The sequence below is a fragment of the Somniosus microcephalus genome, chromosome 2 (assembly GCF_052327205.1).
Source record: "Somniosus microcephalus isolate GS21.2 chromosome 2, FLI_Smic_1.0, whole genome shotgun sequence".
Taxonomy (NCBI): Eukaryota; Metazoa; Chordata; class Chondrichthyes; order Squaliformes; family Somniosidae; genus Somniosus; species Somniosus microcephalus.
This window is the reverse complement of record NC_140988.1, coordinates 377168068-377189913: the sequence shown is the minus strand read 5'-3', so window position 1 is coordinate 377189913 and position 21846 is coordinate 377168068. Positions and strand designations below refer to the sequence as shown.

General features: G+C 49.5%; 1 protein-coding gene across 2 annotated transcripts in view; it reads right to left on the bottom strand.

Annotated features, from left to right (window-relative positions):
- Positions 1-21846, bottom strand: part of LOC147123782 (exocyst complex component 6B-like) — an 860046-nt gene that overhangs the window by 263235 nt on the left and 574965 nt on the right. For both annotated transcript variants that reach the window (XM_085975948.1, XM_085975954.1), the window contains 2 exons: positions 21670-21781; positions 7672-7806 (listed from right to left, as the gene is read on the bottom strand). In XM_085975948.1, the coding sequence (XP_085832074.1) occupies positions 7672-7806; positions 21670-21781 (247 nt within the window). The remainder of the gene's footprint in view (positions 1-7671; positions 7807-21669; positions 21782-21846) is intronic.

The following is a 21846-nucleotide window of genomic DNA, read 5'->3' as shown; positions in this document are numbered from 1 at the left end:
TGTTTGTGTGTGTGTGCTAGGCCGATGTAGCAGAGCCTGGTCTCCAATCGTCTTGGATCCCCTTGCCATTGGACCAAGGCCTTGCCCTGTCAAGCCCGTGTGGTATCTGGTGTGCAACGGCCACCCCACGTTAAAAGAATTCACGCACAGGCATCTTCCACCCTTTAAAATGAAGTTCGGGACCTGGAATGTCCGGACCCTCATGGACAACCCCAACAGCGACGGATTGTTGCCCGGGAGCTCAGGCATTTCGACACAGACATGGTCGCCGGCGGGCAGGTGAAGGCCAGCTCAAGGAGCAAGGCAGTGGTTACACCTTCTTCTGGAAAGGCAAACCTGAAGAAGAACGCCGCCTCCATGGGGTCGGCTTCACCATAAAAAATGAGCTAGTTGAACGTCTCAGAGACTCCCCTTGCGGTATAAACGAGCGCCTCATGACTCTGCGGCTCACCCTAGCCCGGAACCAGTGCACTACGGTCATCAGTGCGTACGCCCCAACACTGGAAGCCACAGACGAGACCAAAGAGGAATTCTACTCCAGCCTCGAACAATCCCTCTCCCGAGACCCAACGGGCGACAAGCTGATCCTCCTTGGCGACTTCAACGCCAGAGTTGGAAAGGACACAGACCTCTGGGGAGGTGTGATTGGCAGAGAGGGGGTAGGGAAAGCCAACTCCAACGGTACCCTCCTCCTGACGAAATGCTTAGAACATGGCCTTGTTATAACCAATACCTTGTTCTGTCAGAGAGACAAGTACAAGGCTTCATGGCAGCACCCTCGCTCCAAGCACTGGCATCTGCTGGACTACGTCAGTGTCCGAGCGAGGGACCGCAAGGACGTCCGCATCACCCGCGCCATGACAGGAGCTGACGACTGCTGGACAGACTACCGCCTAATCCATTCTGTCATCTCCATCAATGTAGCCCCAAAACAGCGGCGGCAACAGAAACAATGCCGCAGGAAAATCAACGCTGGAGCACTCAAAGACCCTGCTAAGAAAGCCCTATTCAGCCTGCGCCTCACAACCAACCTGACGACTGCCAGTGATTCAGAGACACAGAGTGTCCACAGCGCCTGGTCTGCACTCAAGGCCTCCATAATCAGCACCTGTGAAGAGACACTCGGTCACTCGACCAGGAAACACCAAGACTGGTTCGATGAGAATGACCAGGAGATCCAGGAGCTAATAAGCCGCAAGCGCAAGGCATTCCTGATCTGGAAACAGCAACAGAACTCGAGAGCAAGAAAGCAGCTTTACAGACGCCTGAAGGCCGAGGCCCAACAAAAAACTCGCAACCTAAACAACGGATGGTGGTTGGAGAAAGCGCAGGAGATCCAGCAGCTAGCCGACATGCGTGGATTCTTTAGCGCAGTCAAGACCACCTACGGCCCAAGCACCCAAGGTCCTACCCCACTGTGGGTCAAGAATGGAGAGGTACTCATCAAGGACAGAGAGGAAGTCGATGCCCGCTGGAAGGAGCAGTTCTAAAGATCTCCTTAACCGAGACTCTGTCTTCGACGCGAGTGTCCTCAACTCCATCCCGCAGCAAGCTACCCGCCACCACCTCAGCACAACCCCAGCCCGGCATGAGGTTCAAAAGGCCATCCAACTGAAGAACAACAAGGCCTCAGGAGCAGATGGAATCCCCGCCGAGGCGCTTAAAGATGGCAGAGAAGCAATATTGGCACGAATACATGAACTAATTTCTTTTATTTCGAAGGAGGAGAGCATGCCAGGGAGTCTCAGAGGCGCCGTAATCGTGACCATCTTCAAGAAAGGTGACAAGTCCGATTGCAGTAATTACAGAGGAGTCTCCCTGCTGTCTGCCACAGGGAAAATCATCACAAGAATCCTCCTCAATCGCCATCTCCCAGTGGCTGAAGAGCTCCTCCCAGACTCGCAATGCAGATTCCGCCCACTAAGGGGCACAATGGACATGATCTTCACCGCGCGTCAACTACAAGAGATACGTAGAGAACAGCACCAACCGCTTTCACCTTCCTTGACCTCACAAAGGCTTTCGACACCATCAACCGTCAGGGATTATGGGGTGTCCTCCTTAAGTTTGGCTGCCCTCAAAAGTTTGACACCATCCTCCTCCTGCTTCACGACGACATGCAAGCCGTGATCCTGACCAATGGATCCACCGCAGACCCAATTCCCATACGGACCAGGGTCAAGCAAGGCTGTGTCATCGCACCAACGTTCTTCTCAATCTTCCTGGCTGCAATGCTCCATCTCACCCTCAGTAAGCTTCCCGCTGGAGTGGAGCTAATATACAGAACAAACGGGAAACTGTTCAACCTCCGTCACTTCCAGTCCAGATCCAAGGTCGTCCCATCCTCTGTCATCAAATTACAGTATGCAGACGACGCTTGCGTCTGTGCACACGCTGAGGCCGAACTCCAAACCATTGTCAACACCTTCATCAAAGCGTACGAGAGCATGGACCTTACACTAAACATCCGTAAAAAAAAGGTCCTCTGCCAACCTGCCCCCGCCACACAGTACTGACCCCAATTAACAAAATCCACAACAAGGCCTTGGACAACATGGTCCACTTTCCATACCTCGGGAGCCTACTGTCAACAAGGGCAGACGTCGATGACAAAGTCCAACACCGCCTTCAGTGTGCCAGTGCAGCCTTCGGTCGACTGAAGAACAGAGTGTTTGAAGACCAGGACCTCAAACCCAGCACCAAGCTCATGGTCTACAGAGTAGTAGTGATACCCGCCCTCCTGTATGCTTCAGAGACATGAACCATGTACAGCAGGCACCTCAAAGCACTGGAGAGGTACCACCAACGCTGCCTCCGCAAGATCCTGCAAATCCATTGGCAGGATAGAAACATAGAAACATAGAAGATAGGAGCAGGAGTAGGCCATTCGGCCCTTCGAGCCTGCTCCACCATTCAATGTGATCATGGCTGATCATCCAAATTCAGTACCCTGTCCCTGCCTTTTCCCCATATCCCTTGATCCCTTCAGCCTCAAGAAACATATCCAACTCTTTCTTGAATATATTTAATGAACTGGCCTCCACCGCCCTCTGTGGCAGAGAATTCCACAGGTTCACCACTCTCTGGGTGAAGAAATTCCTCCTCATTTCAGTCCTAAATGGCTTACCCCTTATCCTTAGACTATGACCCCTGGTTCTGGACTTCCCGGCCATCAGAAACATCCTTCCTGCATCTAGTCTGTCCAGACCTGACAGAATTTTATAGGTTTCGATGAGATCCCCTCTCAATCTTCTAAACTCCAGTGAGTATAAGCCCAATCGACACAATCTCTCCTCATACGTCATTCCTGCCATCCCAGGTATCAGCCTGGTGAATCTTCGCTGTAGTCCTTCCATGGCAAGAACGTCCTTCCTCAGGTAAGGTGACCAAAACTGCACACAATACACAGTGTAATAGGGTCTATAGACTGCAGTGTAACTCCATCAGTACACAGTGTAATAGGACCGGAAGGATCGGTCCTAGGACCCCAGCTGTTCACAATATATATTAATGATCTGGACGAGGGAATTGGATGTAATATCTCCAAATTTGCAGACGACACAAAGCTGGGTGGGAGGGTATGCTGTGAGGAGGATGTCATGAAACTCCAGTACGATTTGGACAGGTTGGGTGATTGGGCAGAAACATAGCAAATGCACTATAATGTGGATAAATGTGAGGTTATCCACTTTGGTGGCAAAAACAGGAAGGCAGATTATTATTTGAATGGCAATAGATTGGGAGAAGGGGAAGTGCAAAGAGACCTGGGTGTTCTTGTGCACCAGTCGCTGAAGGTAAGCATGCAGGTGCAGCAGGTGTTTAAGAAGGCAAATGGTATGTTGGCCTTCGTAGCAAGAGGGTTCGAGTACAGGAACAAGGATGTCTTGCTGCAGTTGTACAGGGCCTTGGTGAGACCGCACCTTGAGTATTGTGTGCAGTTTTGGTCGCCTTATCTGAGGAAGGACATTCTTGCCATGGAAGGAGTGCAGCGAAGATTCACCAGGCTGATACCTGGAATGACGTATGAGGAGAGATTGTGTCGATTGGGCTTATACACACTGGAGTTTAGAAGATTGAGAGGGGATCTCATCGAAACCTATAAAATTCTGTCAGGCCTGGACAGACTAGATGCAGGAAGGATGTTTATGATGGCCGGGGAGTCCAGAACCAGGGGTCACAGTCTAAGGATAAGGGGTAAGCCATTTAGGACTGAGATGAGGAGGAATTTCTTCACCCAGAGAGTGGTGAACCTGTGGAATTCTCTGCCACAGAGGGCGGTGGAGGCCAATTCATTCAATATATTCAAGAAGGAGTTGGATATATTTCTTAAGGCTAAAGGGATCAAGGGATATGGGGAGAAGGCAGGGACAGGGTACTGAATTTGGATGATCAGCCATGATCTCATTGAATGGCGGAGCAGGCTCGAGGGGCCGAATGGCCTACTCCTGCTCCTATCTTCTATGTTTCTATGTTTCCACAGCCCTCTGGGGTAGAGAATTCCAAAGATTCACCACCCTCTAAGTGAAGAAATTTCTCCTCATCTCAGTCCTAAATGGCCGACCCCTTATTCTGAGGCTGTGACCCCTGGTTCTAGACTCCCCAGCCAGGGGGCAACAGCCTCCCTGCATCGACCCTGTCAAGCCCTGCAAGAATTTTATATGTTTCAATGAGATCACCTCTCATTCTTCTAAACTCTAGAGAATATATGCTTAGTCCAATGTTCCCTTTAAGCTCTGCTGCTCCCACGCAGCCGGCATTTAAACAGGAAGAACAGCACAGGTAGAAAAATTAAAGGGAACAGTGGCCTAGTATACTCAATCACTCCTCATTGGACAATCCTCTCGTCCCAGGAATCAGTCTAGTGAACCTTCGCTGCACTCCCTCTAAGGCATGTATATCCTTCCTTGGGTGTGGTGCTGGAGGACTGCTAATGTGGTACCCTTGTTTAAAAAGGGAGAAAAGGATAGACTGAACCTCGGTGGTGGGAAAATTATTGGAAAGAATTCTGAAGGACAGGATAAATCTTCATTTAGAAAGACACGGATTAATCAAGGACAGTCAGCATGGATTTGTTAAGGGAAGGTCTTGTCTGACAAACTTGACTGAATTTTTTGAGGAGGCAACAAGGAGGGTCGATGAGGGTAGTGCGTTTGATGTAGTGTATATGGATTTTAGCTTTTGATAAGGTTCTATATGGCAGACTGGTCACAAAGTTAAAAGCCCATGGGATCCAAGGGCAAAGTGTCAAGTTGGATTCAAAACTGGCTCAGAGACAGGAAGCAGAGGGTAATGGTTGATGGGTGTTTTTGTGACTGGAAGGCTGTTTCCAGTGGGGTTCCGCAGGGCTCAGTACTGGGTCCCTTGCTTTTTGTGGTATATGTCAATGATCTTGACTTGAATATAGGGTGTATGATTAAGAAGTTTGCAGATGATACTAAAATCGGCTGTGTGGTTGATACTGAAGAAGGAAGCTGTAGACTGCAGGAAGATATCAATAAATTGGTCAGGTGGGCAGAACAGTGGCAAATGGAATTCAATCCAGAGAAGTGTGAGGTAATGCATTTGGGGAGGGCTAACAAGGAAAGGGAATACACATTAAATGGTAAGACACTGAGTAGTGTAGAGGAACAAAGGGACCTTGGAGTGCATGTCCACAGATCCCTGAAGGTAGCAGGCCAGGTAGATAAGGTGGTTAAGAAGGCATACGGAATGCTTGCCTTTATTAGCCGTGGCATAGAATACAAGAGCAGGGGGGTTATGCTTCAACTGTATAAAACACTAATTAGGCCTCAGCTAGAGTACTGCGTGCAGTTCTGGTCACCACATTACAGGAAAGATGTGATTGCACTAGAGAGGGTACAGAGGAGATTTACAAGGATGTTGCTGGGAGTAGAGAATCTTAGCTATGAGGAAAGACTGGATAGGCTGGGTCTGTTTTCCTTGGAACAGAGGAGGCTGTGGGGAGACCTTATTGAGGTGTATAAAATTATGAGGGGCCGAGATAAAGTGGATAGAAAGGACCTATTTCCCTTAGCAGAGGGGTCAAAAACCAGGGGGCACAGATTTAAAGTAATTGGTGGAAGGTTTAGAGGGGATTTGAGGGGAAATTTCTTCACTCAGAGGATTGTGGGGGTCTGGAACTCACTGCCTGAAAGGGTGGTAGAGGCAGAAACCCTAACCAGATTTAAAAAGTACTTGGATGTGCACTTGGGATGCTGTAACCTGCAGGGCTACGGACCAAGAGCTGGGAAGTGGGATTAGGCTGGATAGCTCTTTGTTGGCCGGTGCGGACACGATGGGCCGAAATGGTCTCCTTCCGTGCTGTAACTTTCTATGATTCTAGGAGACTGAAACTGTGTACAGTACTCCAGACGTGGTCTCACCAAGGCCCTAAACAACTGCTGTAAAACTTCTTTACTCATACTCCAATCCCTTTGTAATAAAGGCCAACATACCATTTGGTTTCCTAATTGCTTGCTGTACCTGCATGTTAACTTTCAGTGATTCGTGTACAAGGACACCCAGGACCATCTGACCTCCAACATTTCCCAATCTCTCACCATTTAAAAAATATTCTGCTTTTCCATTTTTATGACCAAAGTTACTGCAGTAGGAAGGATGTTCCCGATGGCGGGGGAGTCCAGAACCAGGGGTCCCAGTCTAAAGATAAGGGGTAAGCCATTTAGGACAGAGATGAGGAGGAATTTCTTCACCCAGAGAGTGGTGAACCTGTGGAATTCTCTACCACAGAAGGCAGTAGAGGTCAATTCATTAAATATATTCAAGAAGGAGTTAGATATATTTCTTAAGGCTAAAGGGGTCAAGGGATATGGGGAGAAGGCAGGGACCGGGTACTGAATTTGGTTGATCAGCCATGATCACATTAAATGGCGGAGCAGGCTCGAGGGGCCGAATGGCCGACTCCTGCTCCTATCTTCTATGTTTCTATGTAGTATCTGGGCAGCAGGGTATTATTATGGTAATCTGAGGGCCACAGTCACTGAGGGGGATGGTATAGTAACCCAAGAGGCAAGGTATTACTGCAATAACGTCAGAGGCATAGAAACATAGAAGATAGGAGCAGGAGTAGGCCATTTGGCCCCTCGAGCCTGCTCCACCATTCAATGAGATCATGGCTGATCATCCAAATTCAGTGCCCTGTCCCTGCCTTCTCCCCATATCCCTTGATCCCTTTAGCCTTAAGAAATATATCCAACTCTTTCTTGAATATATTTAATGAACTGGCCTCCACCGCCCTCTGTGGCAGAGAATTCCACAGGTTCACCACTCTCTGGGTGAAGAAATTCCTCCTCATTTCAGTCCTAAATGGCTTACCCCTTATCCTTAGACTATGACCCCTGGTTCTGGACTCCCCGGCCATCGGGAACATCCTTCCTGCATCTAGTCTGTCCAGACCTGACAGAATTTTATAGGTTTCGATGAGATTACATGGTATTACGACAGCAACCTGAGGAACACAATATCACTATAGTAACTGAGGAGCAGGGCATTATTACAGTAACATGAGTATTACTGTCCTAACCTGACGGCCAAGTAAGTAGCAGCATGCTCGCAATACTGCCTTGGGGGCGGGGGTGCAGCAGTGTTGCTACTCCGCGGAATGCTAAAAGCTTGAGGACCCCAGCACACATTACAAAGACTTGCTGTTACCTTGAAGGTGGCTGTACCGTACAGCTTGGTGGCATGAATGGTCTCTGGGGGTACGTTGGTGATGTTCGTGATGAACTCCTCCAGAAACTTGCAGGATTGCTCCAGATGAGTTGTGTTGATGATAATCTGTACAAGCTGCAAAGGGATTGGAAAGAGTGAGCTGGTTAATGGACAATCAACCCTTCCGGGTTACCAGCCGGAGCTCCGTAGAACAAGGCAGTCCTTTCTCCTGTATACACAACAAGGACACCCTCAAAGCCTCCTGGAAAAAGTGCGACATCCCCACCGACACCTGGGAATCCCTGGCCCAAGACCGCACAAAGTGGAGGAGAAGCATCCGGGAAGGCGCCGAACACCTCGAGCCTCTTCGCCGGGAGCAAGCGGAAGCCAAGCGCAGGCAGCGCAAGGAGCGCACGTCAACCCAATCACCCCACCCACCCGCCCCTTCAACCACCGTCTGCCCCACCTGTGACAGAGACTGTAGGTCCCGCATTGGACTCATCAGTCACCTGTGTGGTAAACCACTGTATTGTATATTGCCACCTCTGGGTGGCGCTGTGTATGGAGGCATGCCTCAGCTGACTCCACCCACCACTGTGTGGGTTTCGTTCAGACTTGTTCAGTCACTCACGAAGAAGCATGGTCTCTTCTTAGCTAATAAAAGCCTTATTCATCTCTTCTTTCGACTCATCATCTCTTCTTCGACTCATCACCTTTTATGAAGTAATTGATAAGCGTATCAACCTGCGAGCTCATTTTTAATGTGGAAGCAAGTCATCCTCGGTTTCGAGGGACTGCCTAAGACAAGAAGACAAGAGAGATATACAACATATAAATGAACCATAGAAGATTACAGCAGAGAAGGAAGTCTTTTCAACCCAAAATAAGGGGAGATGAGGTGATTTTGTTTTTGTTACACAGCGAGTTGCTGTGATCTGGACTGTGCTGCCTGAAAGGGCGGTGGAAGCAGATTTAGTAATGACTTTCAAAGGGAATTGGATAAATACTTGAAAAGGAAACATTTGCAAGGCTATGAGGAAAGAAAGGGCGATGGGGGGGGGGAGTGGGTCTAATTGGATAGCTCTTTCAAAGAGCCGGCACAGGCACGATGGGCTAAATGGTCTTCTTCCGTGCTCTATGATTCTATGTCTGTGTAGGCTCCTTGCTAGAGCAATCCAAAACTAATCCCCTTGCCTCGCTCTCTCCCCACAGCTCTGTATCTTCTTCTGCTTCGAATAGTCATCTGGCTTTCCCTTAGAAAATGCAATGGTCTCTGCCCCAACCACCTCCGTGACAAAATATTCCATGCTCCGTTATCCTAACCTCTCTCCTCACTCACCTATAATCATGACGCCTTGTCACTGATTCTCCAACCAGAGGAAATCTTTCCCTATTCGTTAACAAAACCCTTCATAATTTAAAAGAAAATGCTTTTAAATCTCCTCTTGGCCTTCTCTGCTCCAAAGAAATAGTCTCAGTATCTCAAATTTCTTCTCATTACTGTAGTTTCCGCTCCGAGGTGAATCTACACTGTTTAGCTCTCTTTGGTTTTCATGCCCACAGTACGGAAACAGCACTAACCAAAGCTATAAGTGACATGCTCTGTGTACATAACCCTGGTACATTATCTCTCCTTGTCCTCCTCAACCGATCTGCAGTCTTTGACAAGTCAAACACAACATCACTTCCACTTTCTCTCCTCCATTATCCAGCTCGGTGGGACTGCTCTCGCTTGGTTCGACGCTTACTTATCCGATTATAGACAGAGCATCTCCAGCAATGGCTTCTCTTCCTGCCCCAGCACCATCACCTCCGGACCGCTCGTCTATCATCGCCACTCCCCTCTTGCTCCTCTACATGCTGCTCCCTCGGCAACACCATCTGCTCGAAGTTGGCCCCATTCCCACTCAGACCTCACCGTCCGCGGCCTCTTGTATTGTTCCACGGAAGCTCAGCGTAAGCTCGAGGAACAGCACCTCATCTTCCGATTAGGCACTTTACAGCCTTCCGGACTCAATATCGAGTTCAACAATTTCAGATCATAACCTCGGCCCCTATCACATTTATATATTTTTTATCCACACTTTTGGTTTGTGCCTTTTCCTTGTTTCTCTCTCCCACATGGCAGCTGTCTCTCACTCTGCCAGCGCATTTCACACTTCATCTCGAGCCATCCTTTGTTTCTTTACCTGTCCTATTACCATCTCGTCTCGCCTTGAATATCTCTTAATGTCTCTTCACCTCTCAGACCTTCCCTTTTGTTCTTTCATCCCCTCCCCCATTTCCCAGCCCCCAAACTTGCTTTTTCATCTGTTTCATTTCCTGCTTTTTTCTCAGTTCTGACGAAGGGTTTCGACCTGAAACGTTGACTCTGTTTCTCTCTCCACGGATGTTGCCTGGCATGCTGAGTTTTTCCAGCGTGTTCTGTTGTTATACCAGGAGAACTCCCCTGCTCTTCTTCGAAATAGTGCCATCTGAACATTTACGTCCACCTGAGGAGGCAGACAGGGCCTCGGTTTGAGGTCTCATCCAAAAGACAGCACCTCCAACAGTGCAGCGCTCCCTCAGTACTGTCCCTCCGACAGTGCAGCGCTCCCTCAGTACTGTCCCTCTGACAGTGCAGCACTCCCTCAGTACTGCCCCTCCGACAGTGCAGTGCTCCCTCAGTACTGTCCCTCTGACAGTGCAGCACTCCCTCAGCACTGCCCCTCTGACAGTGCAGTGCTCCCTCAGTACTGCCCCTCCGACAGTGCAGCGCTCACTCAGTACTGCCCCTCCGACAGTGCAGCACTCCCTCAGTACTGTCCCTCCGACAGTGCAGCGCTCCCTCAGTACTGCCCCTCCGACAGTGCAGCGCTCCCTCAGTACTGCCCCTCTGACAGTGCAGCACTCCCTCAGTACCGCCCCTCCGACAGTGCAGCGCTCCCTCAGTACTGCCCCTCCGACAGTGCAGTGCTCCCTCAGTACTGTCCCTCTGACAGTGCAGTGCTCCCTCAGTACTGCCCCTCCGACAGTGCAGCGCTCCTTCAGTACTGCCCCTCCGACAGTGTGGCGCTCCCTCAGTGCTGCCCTTCCGACAGTGCAGCACTCCCTCAGTACTGCCCCTCCGACAGTGCAGCGCTCCCTCAGTACTGCCCCTCCGACAGTGCAGCACTCCCTCAATACTGCCCCTCTGACAGTGCAGCACTCCCTCAGTACTACCCCTCCGACAGTGCGGCGCTCCCTCAGTACCGCCCCTCCGACAGTGCAGTGCTCCATCAGCATCGCCCCTCTGACAGTGCACCGCTCCCTCAGTACTGCCCCTCCGGCAGTGCAGCGCTCCCTCAGTACTGCCCCTCTGACACTGCGGCACTCCCTCAGTACACAGAAACATAGAAACATAGAAGATAGGAGCAGAAGTAGGCCATTCGGCCCCTCGAGCCTGCTCCGCCATTCAATGAGATCATGGCTGATCATCCAAATTCAGTACCCTGTCCCTGCCTTCTCCCCATATCCCTCGATCCCTTTAGCCTTAAGAAATATATCTAACTCCTTCTTGAATATATTTAATGAATTGGCCTCCACTGCCTTCTGTGGTAGAGAATTCCACAGGTTCACCACTCTCTAAGTGAAGTAATTCCTCCTCATCTCTGTCCTAAATGGCTTACCCCTTATCCTTAGACTGTGACCCCTGGTTCTGGACTCCCTGGCCATCGGGAACATCCTTCCTGCATCTAGTCTGTCTAGTCCTGTTAGAATTTTATAAGTTTTAATGAGATCCCCTCTCATTCTTCTAAACTCCAGCGAGTATGAGCCCAAATGACCCAATCTCTCCTCATACGTCATTCCTGCCATCCCAGGTATCAGTCTGGTGAATCTTCGCTGCACTCCTTCCATGGCAAGAACATCCTTCCTCAGATAAGGCGATCAAAACTGCATACAATACTCAAGGTGTAGTCTCACCAAGGCCCTGTACAACTGCAGCAAGACATCCTTGTTCCTGTACTCAAACCCTCTCGCTACGAAGGCCAACATACCATTTGCCTTCTTAACCGCCTGCTGCACCTGCATGCTTACCTTCAGCGACTGGGGCACAAGAACACCCAGATCTCGCTGCACTTCCCCTTCTCCCAATCTATTGCCATTCAGATAATAATCAGCCTTCCTGTTTTTGCCACCAAAGTGGATAACCTCGTATTTATCCACATTATACTGCATCTGCCGTGCTTCTGCCCAATCACCCAACCTGTCCAAATCATACTGGAGTTTCTCGGCATCTTCCTCACAGCACACATGCCCACCCAGCTTTGTGTGTACTGCCCCACCGACAGTGCAGCGCTCCCTCAACACCGCCCCTCCGACAGTGCAGCACTCCCTCAGCACTGCCCCTCTGACAGTGCAGCGCTCCCTCAGTACTGCCCCTCCGACAGTGCGGCGCTCCCTCAGTACTGCCCCTCCGACAGCGCGGCGCTCCCTCAGTACTGCCCCTCTGACAGTGCGGCGCTCCCTCAGTACTGCCCCTCCGACAGTGCGGCGCTCCCTCAGTACTGCCCCTCCGACAGTGCGGCGCTCCCTCAGTACTGCCCCTCCGACAGTGCGGCGCTCCCTCAGTACTGCCCCTCCGACAGTGCGGCGCTCCCTCAGTACTGCCCCTCCGACAGTGCGGCGCTCCCTCAGTACTGCCCCTCCGACAGTGCAGCACTCCCTCAGTACTGCTCCTCCGACAGTGCGGCGCTCCCTCAGTACTGCCCCTCCGACAGTGCGGCGCTCCCTCAGTACTCCCCCTCCGACAGTGCGGCGCTCCCTCAGTACTGCCCCTCCGACAGTGCGGCGCTCCCTAAGTACTGCCGCTCCGACAGTGCAGCGCTCCCTCAGTACTGCCCCTCCGACAGTGCAGCGCTCCCTCAGTACTGCCCCTCTGACAGTGCGGTGCTCCCTCAGTACTGCCGCTCCAACAGTGCGGCACTCCCTCAGTACTGCCCCTCCGACAGTGCGGTGCTCCCTCAGTACTGCCGCTCCGACAGTGCAGTGCTCCCTCAGTACTGCCGCTCCGACAGTGCAGCACTCCCTCAGTACTGACCCTCCGACAGTGCAGCGCTCCCTCAGTACTGCTCCTCCGACAGTGCACCGCTCCCTCAGTACTGCTCCTCCGACAGTGCAGCGCTCCCTCAGTACTGCTCCTCCGACAGTGCAGTGCTCCCTCAGTACTGCTCCTCCGACAGTGCACCGCTCCCTCAGTACTGCCCCTCCGACAGTGCAGCACTCCCTCAGTACTGACCCTCCGACAGTGCAGCGCTCCCTCAGTACTGCTCCTCCGACAGTGCACCGCTCCCTCAGTACTGCTCCTCCGACAGTGCGGCACTCCCTCAGTACTGCCGCTCCGACAGTGCAGCGCTCCCTCAGTACTGCCCCTCCGACAGTGCACCGCTCCCTCAGTACTGCCCCTCCGACAGTGCACCGCTCCCTCAGTACTGCTCCTCCGACAGTGCAGCACTCCCTCAGTACTTCTCTAGAGTGTTAGCTGGAGATCATGTGCTCAAGTCCTGGAGTAGAGCTTGAACCCACGACACTGACTCGGAAGCGGGAATGCTACCAGTGAGCCAAGGCTGACACATAATTGTACAAATTTAGCATTTATCACCTACCTCTTTGACCAAGCTTTTGGTCACCTGTCCTAATATCCCTTTATGTGGCTCGTTGTCTAATTTTGTGTGATAACGCTCCCGTGATGCGCTTTGGGATGTTTTTACTACATTAAAGGTGCTATATAAATGCAAGTTGTTGTTATAAGAACCCTCGGGTGAAGTTTCTGCCGGAGTTCCCTTCATACTCCTAACTTCCTCGTTTTGGTACTGTGAATGGGGCTGAACACTGTGCAGTCATCAGCGAACATCCCCATTTCTGACCTTATGTTGGAGGGAAGATCATTGATGAAGCAGCTAAAGATGGTTGGGCTTCGGACACTGCCCTGATGAACACCTGCAGTGATGTCCTGGGGCTGTGATGATTAACCTTCAACCACCACAACCATCTTCCTTTGTGCTAGATATGACTCCAGCCAGTGGATCGTTTTACCCCCTATTCCCATTGACTTCAGTTTTACTAGGGCTCCTGGATGCCAGACTCGGTCAAATGCTGCCTTGATGTCAAGGGCAGTCACTCTCACCTTTTTTTTAAAATTCATTGATGGGATGTGGGCGTCGCTGGCTGGCTAGGCCTGCATTTAGTGCCCATCCCTAATTGCCCTTGAGAAGGTGGTGGTGAGCCGCCTTCTTGAACCGCTGCAGTCCATATGGTGTAGGTACACCCACAATGCTGTTAGGAAGGGAGTTCCAGGATTTTGGCCCAGCGACAGTGAAGGAACGGCGATACAGGTCCAAGTCAGGGTGATGTGTGGCTTGGAGGGGAACTTGTAGGTGGTGATGTTCCCATGCGTCTGCTGCCCTTGTCCTTCTAAGTGGTAGAGGTCGCGGGTTTGGAAGGTGCTGTTGAAGGAGCTTTGGCAAGTTGCTGCAGTGCATCTTGTAGGTGGTACACACTGCAGCCACAGTGCGCCGGTGGTGGAGGGAGTGAATGTTGAAGGTGGTGGATGGAGTGCCAATCAAGCGGGCTGCTTTATCCTGAATGGTGTCGAGCTTCTTGAGTGTTGTTGGAGCTGCACTCATCCAGGCAAGTGGAGAGTATTCCATCACACTCCTGACTTGTGCCTTGTAGATGGTGGAAAGGCTTTGGGGAGTCAGGAGGTGAGACACTCGCCGCAGAATTCCCAGCCTCTGGCCTGCTCTTGTAGGAATTCAGCTCCTTTGTCTATGTTTGGACCAAGGCCGGAATGAGTTTGGGAGCTGAGTGGTCCTGGCGGAACCCAAACTGGGCATCAGTGAGCAGGTTATTGGTAAGTGCCGCTTGATAGCGCTGTTGATGACACTTTCCATCACTGTGCTGATGAGTGAGAGTAGACTGATGGGGCGGTAATTGGCTGGGTTGGATTAACCCAATGAACTATTTGCCTGAATCAAATCCCTTCATAACCCTGAAAACCTCAATTAGATTCATAGATTCATAGAGATAGGAACAGGAGTAGGCCATTCGGCCCTTCGAGCCTGCTCCGCCATTCAATGAGATCATGGCTGATCTTCGTCTGAGATCATAGCTGATCTTACCAGTTCAGTACCCCGTCCCCGCCTTTTCTCCGTAACCCTTAATCCCCTTAGCCTTCAGAAATATATCCAATTCTCTCTTGAAAATATTTATTGAATTAGCCTTCACAGCCCTCTGTGGCAGGGAGTTCCACAGGCTCACCACTCTTTGAGTGAAGAAATTCTTCCTCATCTCTGTTTTAAATGATTTGCCCGCTATTTTTAGACTGTGGCCCCTGGTTCTGTGCTCCCCGGCCATTGGAAACATTCTCTCTGAATTCAGCCTGTCCAGGCCTGCCATAATTTTATATGTTTCGATGAGATCCCCTCTCAATCTTCTAAACTCCAGTGAGTACAAGCCCAAACTATTTAATCTCTCTTCGTAGGTCATTCCCGCCATTCCAGGTATCAGCCTGGTGAATCGCCGTTGCACTCTTTCCATGGCAAGAACATCCTTCCGCAGATGGGGCGACCAAAACTGTACACAATACTCCAGATGCGGTCTCACCAGCACCTTGTACAGCTGTAGTAAGGTATCCCTATTCCTATACTCGAACCCCCTTGATATGAAGGCCAACATACCATTTGCCTTCTTAATCGCCTGTTGCACCTGCATGCTCTCCTTCAGTGACTGGTGCACAAGAACACCCAGGTCCCTCTGCACTTCCCCATCTCCCAATCTATTGCCATTTAGATAATAATCTACCCTCCTGTTTTTACCCCCAAAGTGGATAACCTCGCATTTATCCACATTATAGTGCATCTGCCACGTATCCGCCCATTCCCCCAACCTGTCCAAATCGCACTGTAGCCTCCTGACATCCTCATCAGAGCCCACCCCTCCTCCCAGTTTAGTGTCGTCAGCGAATTTGGAAATATTGCATCCAATTCCCTGATCCAGATCATTTATATATATTGTGAACAGCTGGGGTCCCAGGACAGATCCTTGCGGCACCCCGCTGGTCACTGCCTGCCACTCCGAAAACGAGCCGTTTATTCCAACTCTCTGTTTTCTATCCGCCAGCCAGTTCTCTATCCACGTTAATACTTTGCCCCCAATCCCATGAGCCTTAATTTTGCATGATAATCTTTTGTGTGGAACCTTATCGAAGGCTTTCTGGAAGTCAAGGTACACCACATCCACTGGCTCTCCCCCATCTATTTTACCAGTTACTTCCTCAAAAAATTCCAGCAGATTAGTCAAACACGATTTACCCTTTGTAAATCCATGTTGACTCTGTCCGATCCTTTCCCCATTTGTCAAGTGCTCCGCTATTTTATCCTTGATAATGGACTCTAGCATTCTGCCCACAACCGATGTAAGGCTTACTGGTCTATAATTCCCTGCTTTCTCTCTACCCCCCTTTTTAAATATTGGGGTAACATTAGCTACCCTCCAATCCACGGGTACTGTTCCCGAGTCAATGGAGTTCCGGAAGATGATCCTTAGAGCATCTGCTATCTCCAGGGCCACCTCCTTAAGTACCCTAGGATGTAGTTTATCAGGCCCCGGGGATTTGTCGGCCTTCAGTCCCCTCAACTTACCCAGCACCATATCCCTAGAGATACTAATTTCTGTCAGCTCCTCCCTCTCATTAGTCCCTATGTTTGCCGATATTCCTGGGAGGTTATTTGTGTCCTCCTTTGTGAATACAGAACTAAAGTATGAGTTTAATTGGTCTGCCATTTCCTTATTCTCCATTATATATTCTCCCGAATCGGACTGCAAGGGACCGACTTGGGATTTTACCAGTCTTTTCCTCCTGATATACCGATAAAAGCTTTTGCAGTCTGTCTTTATGTTTGCTGCAAGTTTACTTTCGTATTCTATTTTCCCCTTCCTGATTAATCCCTTTGTCCTCTTTTGCTGTATCTTGTACTGCCCCCAATCTTCCGGTCTGGTGCTTTTTTTTGCCAGTTGATATGCCCTTTTTTTTGATTTTATGCTGTCCCTAATTTCCCTCGTTATCCACGGTTGAGTCACCTTTTTAGGTTTATTTTTGTGCCAAACCGGTATAAACATGTTCTGGAATTCTTCCATTCTATCTTTGAATGCTTGCCATTGTCTATCCACTGTCAATCCCCCCAGAAACACCACCCAATCAATCTTACCCAATTCCCGTCTCATACCCTCGTAATTCCCTTTATTTAAGTTCTGGACCTTAGTCTCTGATTCAATTTCCTCACTCTCCATCTCGACTGAGAGCTCGATCATATTATGATCGCTCTGACCCAAGGGGCCTTGTACAATTAGGCCCTCCAAATGCCTCCACTTTTCGAAGAAAATGAAACTAACTCCCTTAACCTTCCCCCTCACAAACACCTGATGCCCAGAATCACCTTCAGTGCTCCGCTCTGCCAACAGCTAGGAGCATAACCCTCTTCCCAGGAACTGGTGACCAGAGTGTTCCAGGTAGGGCCTGACCAGCACTGAATTCAGTAAGTATATAACCTCGTTAGATTTGTATTCGATTTCTCTGCTCATGCAACATAGTTCTGATGGAGTGATCAAACGTCGATGAAACATGCCTTTTCTCCTTCCAGATTCTGACACGGAAAGTACCGACGGAGAGACCCTTCCACCTGATGGCGAGCTTCTCACTTATTTAATACGGGACACTGAAGGAGAGCTTCCCTATTTATGAAACAGGCTACCGATGCAGACAATCATTCGAATGGGGTGCCAATGGAGAGATTTCCCTCTCTTTCATAGGCACCAGTGATAGACAAGACCCCCCTCTTTCAAAGTGGGTGGCGACGAAGAGATTCCATATGAAAGGGGGCACTAATGGTCAGATCTTCCTCTTTGAAAGGTCTCTTCAAATTAAACAAGTTCGGCATTACCCAAGAGGCCCAATCACGGGGAGTGCGAGACCCAGCTGGATAGGTATAGATAAGGAAAGTACGGGAGCTAGAAAAAAATTCCCAACTCCAGCACAACTACTTGATTCACAGATCAAAGAACTAACTGATCACTCTCCCCTACCCAAATGACGTACAGCCCATCACTGGTGAAGATGTACATATCTTCAATCAGGATACTGAAGATAACCAAGGCTGCAGCTGGGCCCTCAGTGATCAGCGTTTACGATGCATTTCATTACCTAACCAATGATTAAATAAAACAAAAAAAAGAATAACAAAGCAAGGGAAAATGAGCGCTTTGTATCGCAGGTTAGACTTGGAAGAGTTTTTTTTTGTTACGTGAAGACAGTAAGCCAGTCTTTTCAACACTTTGCCAATTTCGAGTGTTGAAGTTTCAGAAACCCCAGCAAAAGTATCTCTCAGCTTCGACAGGTTGCAGTCTGCTGAAGCAGCCTCCCCTTTCAGATGGGTTTTCTGTTTCCGTCATGGAGCGAAGATCTCTGCACTCCTCCAATTCTGTCCTCTTGCACATCCCTAATTTTCTTCGTCCCATCATTGGCGGCCGTGCCTTAAGCCGCCTTGGTCCCAAGCTCTGAAAATCCCTCCCTAAACCTCTCCGCCTCTCTCTCCTCCTTTAAGGTGCTCCTTGAAACCTACCTCTTTGAACAAGCTGTTGGTCACCTGTCCTTAAATCTCCCTAATCGGTGTCAAATTTTGTCTGATAACGGTCCTGTGAAGTTCCTTGTGATGTTTTACTATGTTAAAGCGGCTGTATTGTTTATTGTTTTGTTCAGGCAGAAGGGGTTGGTTAAACACGAAACAAGGGCGAGCAGTATTCATGCTTCTCAATACCAGGGTATGGTAGTCTAGCTGTTATGGAACTGGACATTTTTTTTATTCGTTTATGGGATGTGGGCGTTGCTGGCAAGGCCAGCATTTATTGCCCATCCCTAGTTGCCCTTGAGAAGGTGGTGGTGAGCTGCCTTCTTGAACTGCTGCAGTCCGTGTGGTGAAAGTACTCCCACAGTGCTGTTAGGGAGGGAGTTCCAGGGTTTTGACCCAGCGACGATGAAGGATCGGCGATATACTTCTAAGTCAGGATGGTGTGTAACTTGGAGGGGAACTTGGAGGTGGTGGTGTTCCCATGCGCCTGCTGCCCTTGTCCTTCTAGGTGGTAGAGGTCGTGGGTTTGGGAGGTGCTGCCGAAGAAGCCTTGTGTTGTAGATGGTACACACTGCAGCCACGGTGCGCCGGTGGTGGAGGGAGTGAATGTTTAAGGTGGTGGATGGAGTGCCAATCAAGCGGGCTGCTTTATCCTGAATGGTGTCGAGCTTCTTGAGTGTTGTTGGAGCTGCACTCATCCAGGCAAGTGAAGAGTATTCCATCACACTCCTGACTTGTGCCTTGTAGATGGTGGAAAGGCTTTGGGGAGTCAGGAAGAGAGACACTCGCCCTGGAATACCCAGCCTCTGACCTGCTCTTGTAGCCACAGTATTTATGTGGCTGGTCCAGTTAAGTTTCTGGTCAATGGTGACCCCCAGGATGTTGATGGTGGGTGGATTCGGCGGTGGTAATGCCATTGAATGTCAAGGGGCGGTGGTTAGATTCTCGCTTGTTGGAGATAGTCATTGCCTGGCACTTGTGTGGCGTGAATTTTACCTGCCACTTATCAGCCTAAGCCTGAACGTCGTCCAGGCCTTGCTGCATTCGGGCATGGACTGCTTCATTATCTGAGGAGTTGTGAATGGCACTGAACACTGTGCAGTCGTCAGCGAACATCCCCAATTCTGACCTTATGTTGGAGGGAAGGTCATTGATGAAGCAGCTGAAGATGGTTGGGCCTAGGACACTGCCTTGAGGCTGCTAAGCCTAGACTCTGGCTTTGCTGCATCTTAGATCTCTGGATGGAGGGTGTTCCTTTGGGGAAGTGTATGCACAGTCCATATTGACCAAACAAAATCTCTACCTGGGTAGATTTTATAACTGGCATGGTTTGGAGACGGAAACATAGTGATGTGTCAGACACCCAGCTTAATAAAAAAACATTTAAGACATGCGCCATCACAACACAACATATTCCTCTGACTGAGAAATGTGTGGGGGGGGAAACCCAAATTAAGCACATACCAGATTGAGACTCGTGTAAAGTGTATTTGTTTTTTGTGGAAAGCGTAACAATGCATTAAACTCATTAGAAGCCACAATTAACAGAGCAGAAATGACAACAATGTCACAAAAGTATTTATAGGGCTACATGTGGTAAAATAAAGAGACTCAAATTTTGGCGTCGCCCCAGAGTTTCATGCCTACATCTCAGATTTCCAAATTTGCAGCTTGGGAGGACTTAAAGCACATTTGTTGGGGCTGGGTAAAGGGGCTGTGCTCTATATCTAACCTGTGTTAGCCGTGGTGGCTTAGTGGTAGCTCCCTCGCTTCTGAGTCCCACTCCAGAGACTTGAGCACAAAAATCTAGGCTGACGCTCCCAGTGCGGCACTGAGGGACGTGCTGACTTTTGGATGGGACGTTAAACCAAGGCCCCGTCTGCTCTCTCTCTCAGGTGGGCGTAAAAGATGTCACGGGATTATTTCGAAGAAGAGCAGGGCAGTTCTCGCCAATATCTATCCTCAACCAACATCACTAAAAAAACAGATTATCTGGTCATTATCTTATTGCTGTTTGTGGGAGCTTGCTGTGCGCAAATTGGCTGCCACATTTCCTACATTAGAACAGTGACTACACTTCAATAGTACTTCATTGGCTGTAAAGCACTTTGGAACGTCCTGAGGTCAAGAAAAACCACAATATAAATGCAAATCTTTCTTTTTCAAGTCTTTCTGTGCTGTTGATGGGACAGTGTAGAGGGAGCTTTACTCTGTATCTAACCCGTGCTGTACCTGCCCTGGGAGTGTTTGATGGGACAGTGTAGAGGGAGCTGTACTCTGTATCTAACCCGCGCTGTACCTGCCCTGGGAGTGTTTACTGGAACAGCATAGAGGGAGATTTACTCTGTATCTAACCCGTGCTGTACCTGCCCTGGGAGTGTTTGATGGGACAGTGTAGAGGGAGCTTTACTCTGTATCTAACCCGTGCTGTACCTGCCCTGGGAGTGTTTGATGGGACCATGTGGAGGGGGCTTTACTCTGAATCTAACCTGCGCTGTACCTGACCTGGGATTGCTCGATGGGGCAGTGTAGAGGGAGCTTTACTCTGTATCTAACCCGTGCTGTACCTGCCGTGGGAGTGTTTGATGGGACAGTGTAGAGGGAGCTTTATTCTGTATCTAACCCGTGCTGTACCTGCCCTGGGAGAGTTGGACTGCGCGGTGTAGAGGGAACGTCTGATGCTGACACTGGTGTTGGAAAGTGTTAATTTTTTTCCTGCAGTGTCAAGATCCCTCATTCTGAACAGCAAAATTGCATCAAGATATATCAGTTTTAAACGTATAAAATGTATAAAAGGGCTAGACAGACTGGATGCAGGGAGGATGTTTCCCCTGGCTGGGGGGTCTAGAACGAGGGGTCACAGTCTCAGGATATGGGGTAGGACATTTAGGACTGAGATGAGGAGAAATTTCTTCACTCAGAGGGTGGTGAACCTGTGGAATTCTCTACCACAGAAGGCTGTGGAGACCAAATCACTGAATATATTTAAGAAGGAGATAAGATAGATTTCTAGATGCAAAAGGCATCAAGGGGTATGGGGAGAGAGTGGGAATATGGTATTGAGATATAGAGGATCAGCCATGATCTCATTGAATGACGGGGCAGGCTCGAAGGGCCGAATGGCCTACTCCTGCTCCTATTTTTCTATGTTTCTAAAAAGGAGCTAAATGCATTTAGAACATTAAGGGATGAAACAGGCTCGTGTATGAGTTAGCTGAAGAGGGGTGGGAGGAGGCTCCTGTGGAGCATAAACACCGGCATAGACAAAATGGCCTGTTTCTGTGCTGTAATTATATTGCTAACTGTTAATACAAGACAGATACACGAACACTAAAAGGACTCCAGGATCACTTACCTCAGTGAGTCCTACATGCAGCTTCTTGATGACATTTTGTAAACAGTTGCTTAGTGTCCTGGTCAGCAGGAGATTGGTGGATTTCCGGATCATGTCATCTATTTCTGTTGAGCTGGAAAAAAAAAGTTTTTTCTTTAAATCGCCCAGTAACTGGGCATTACTCCGATACACTATAAA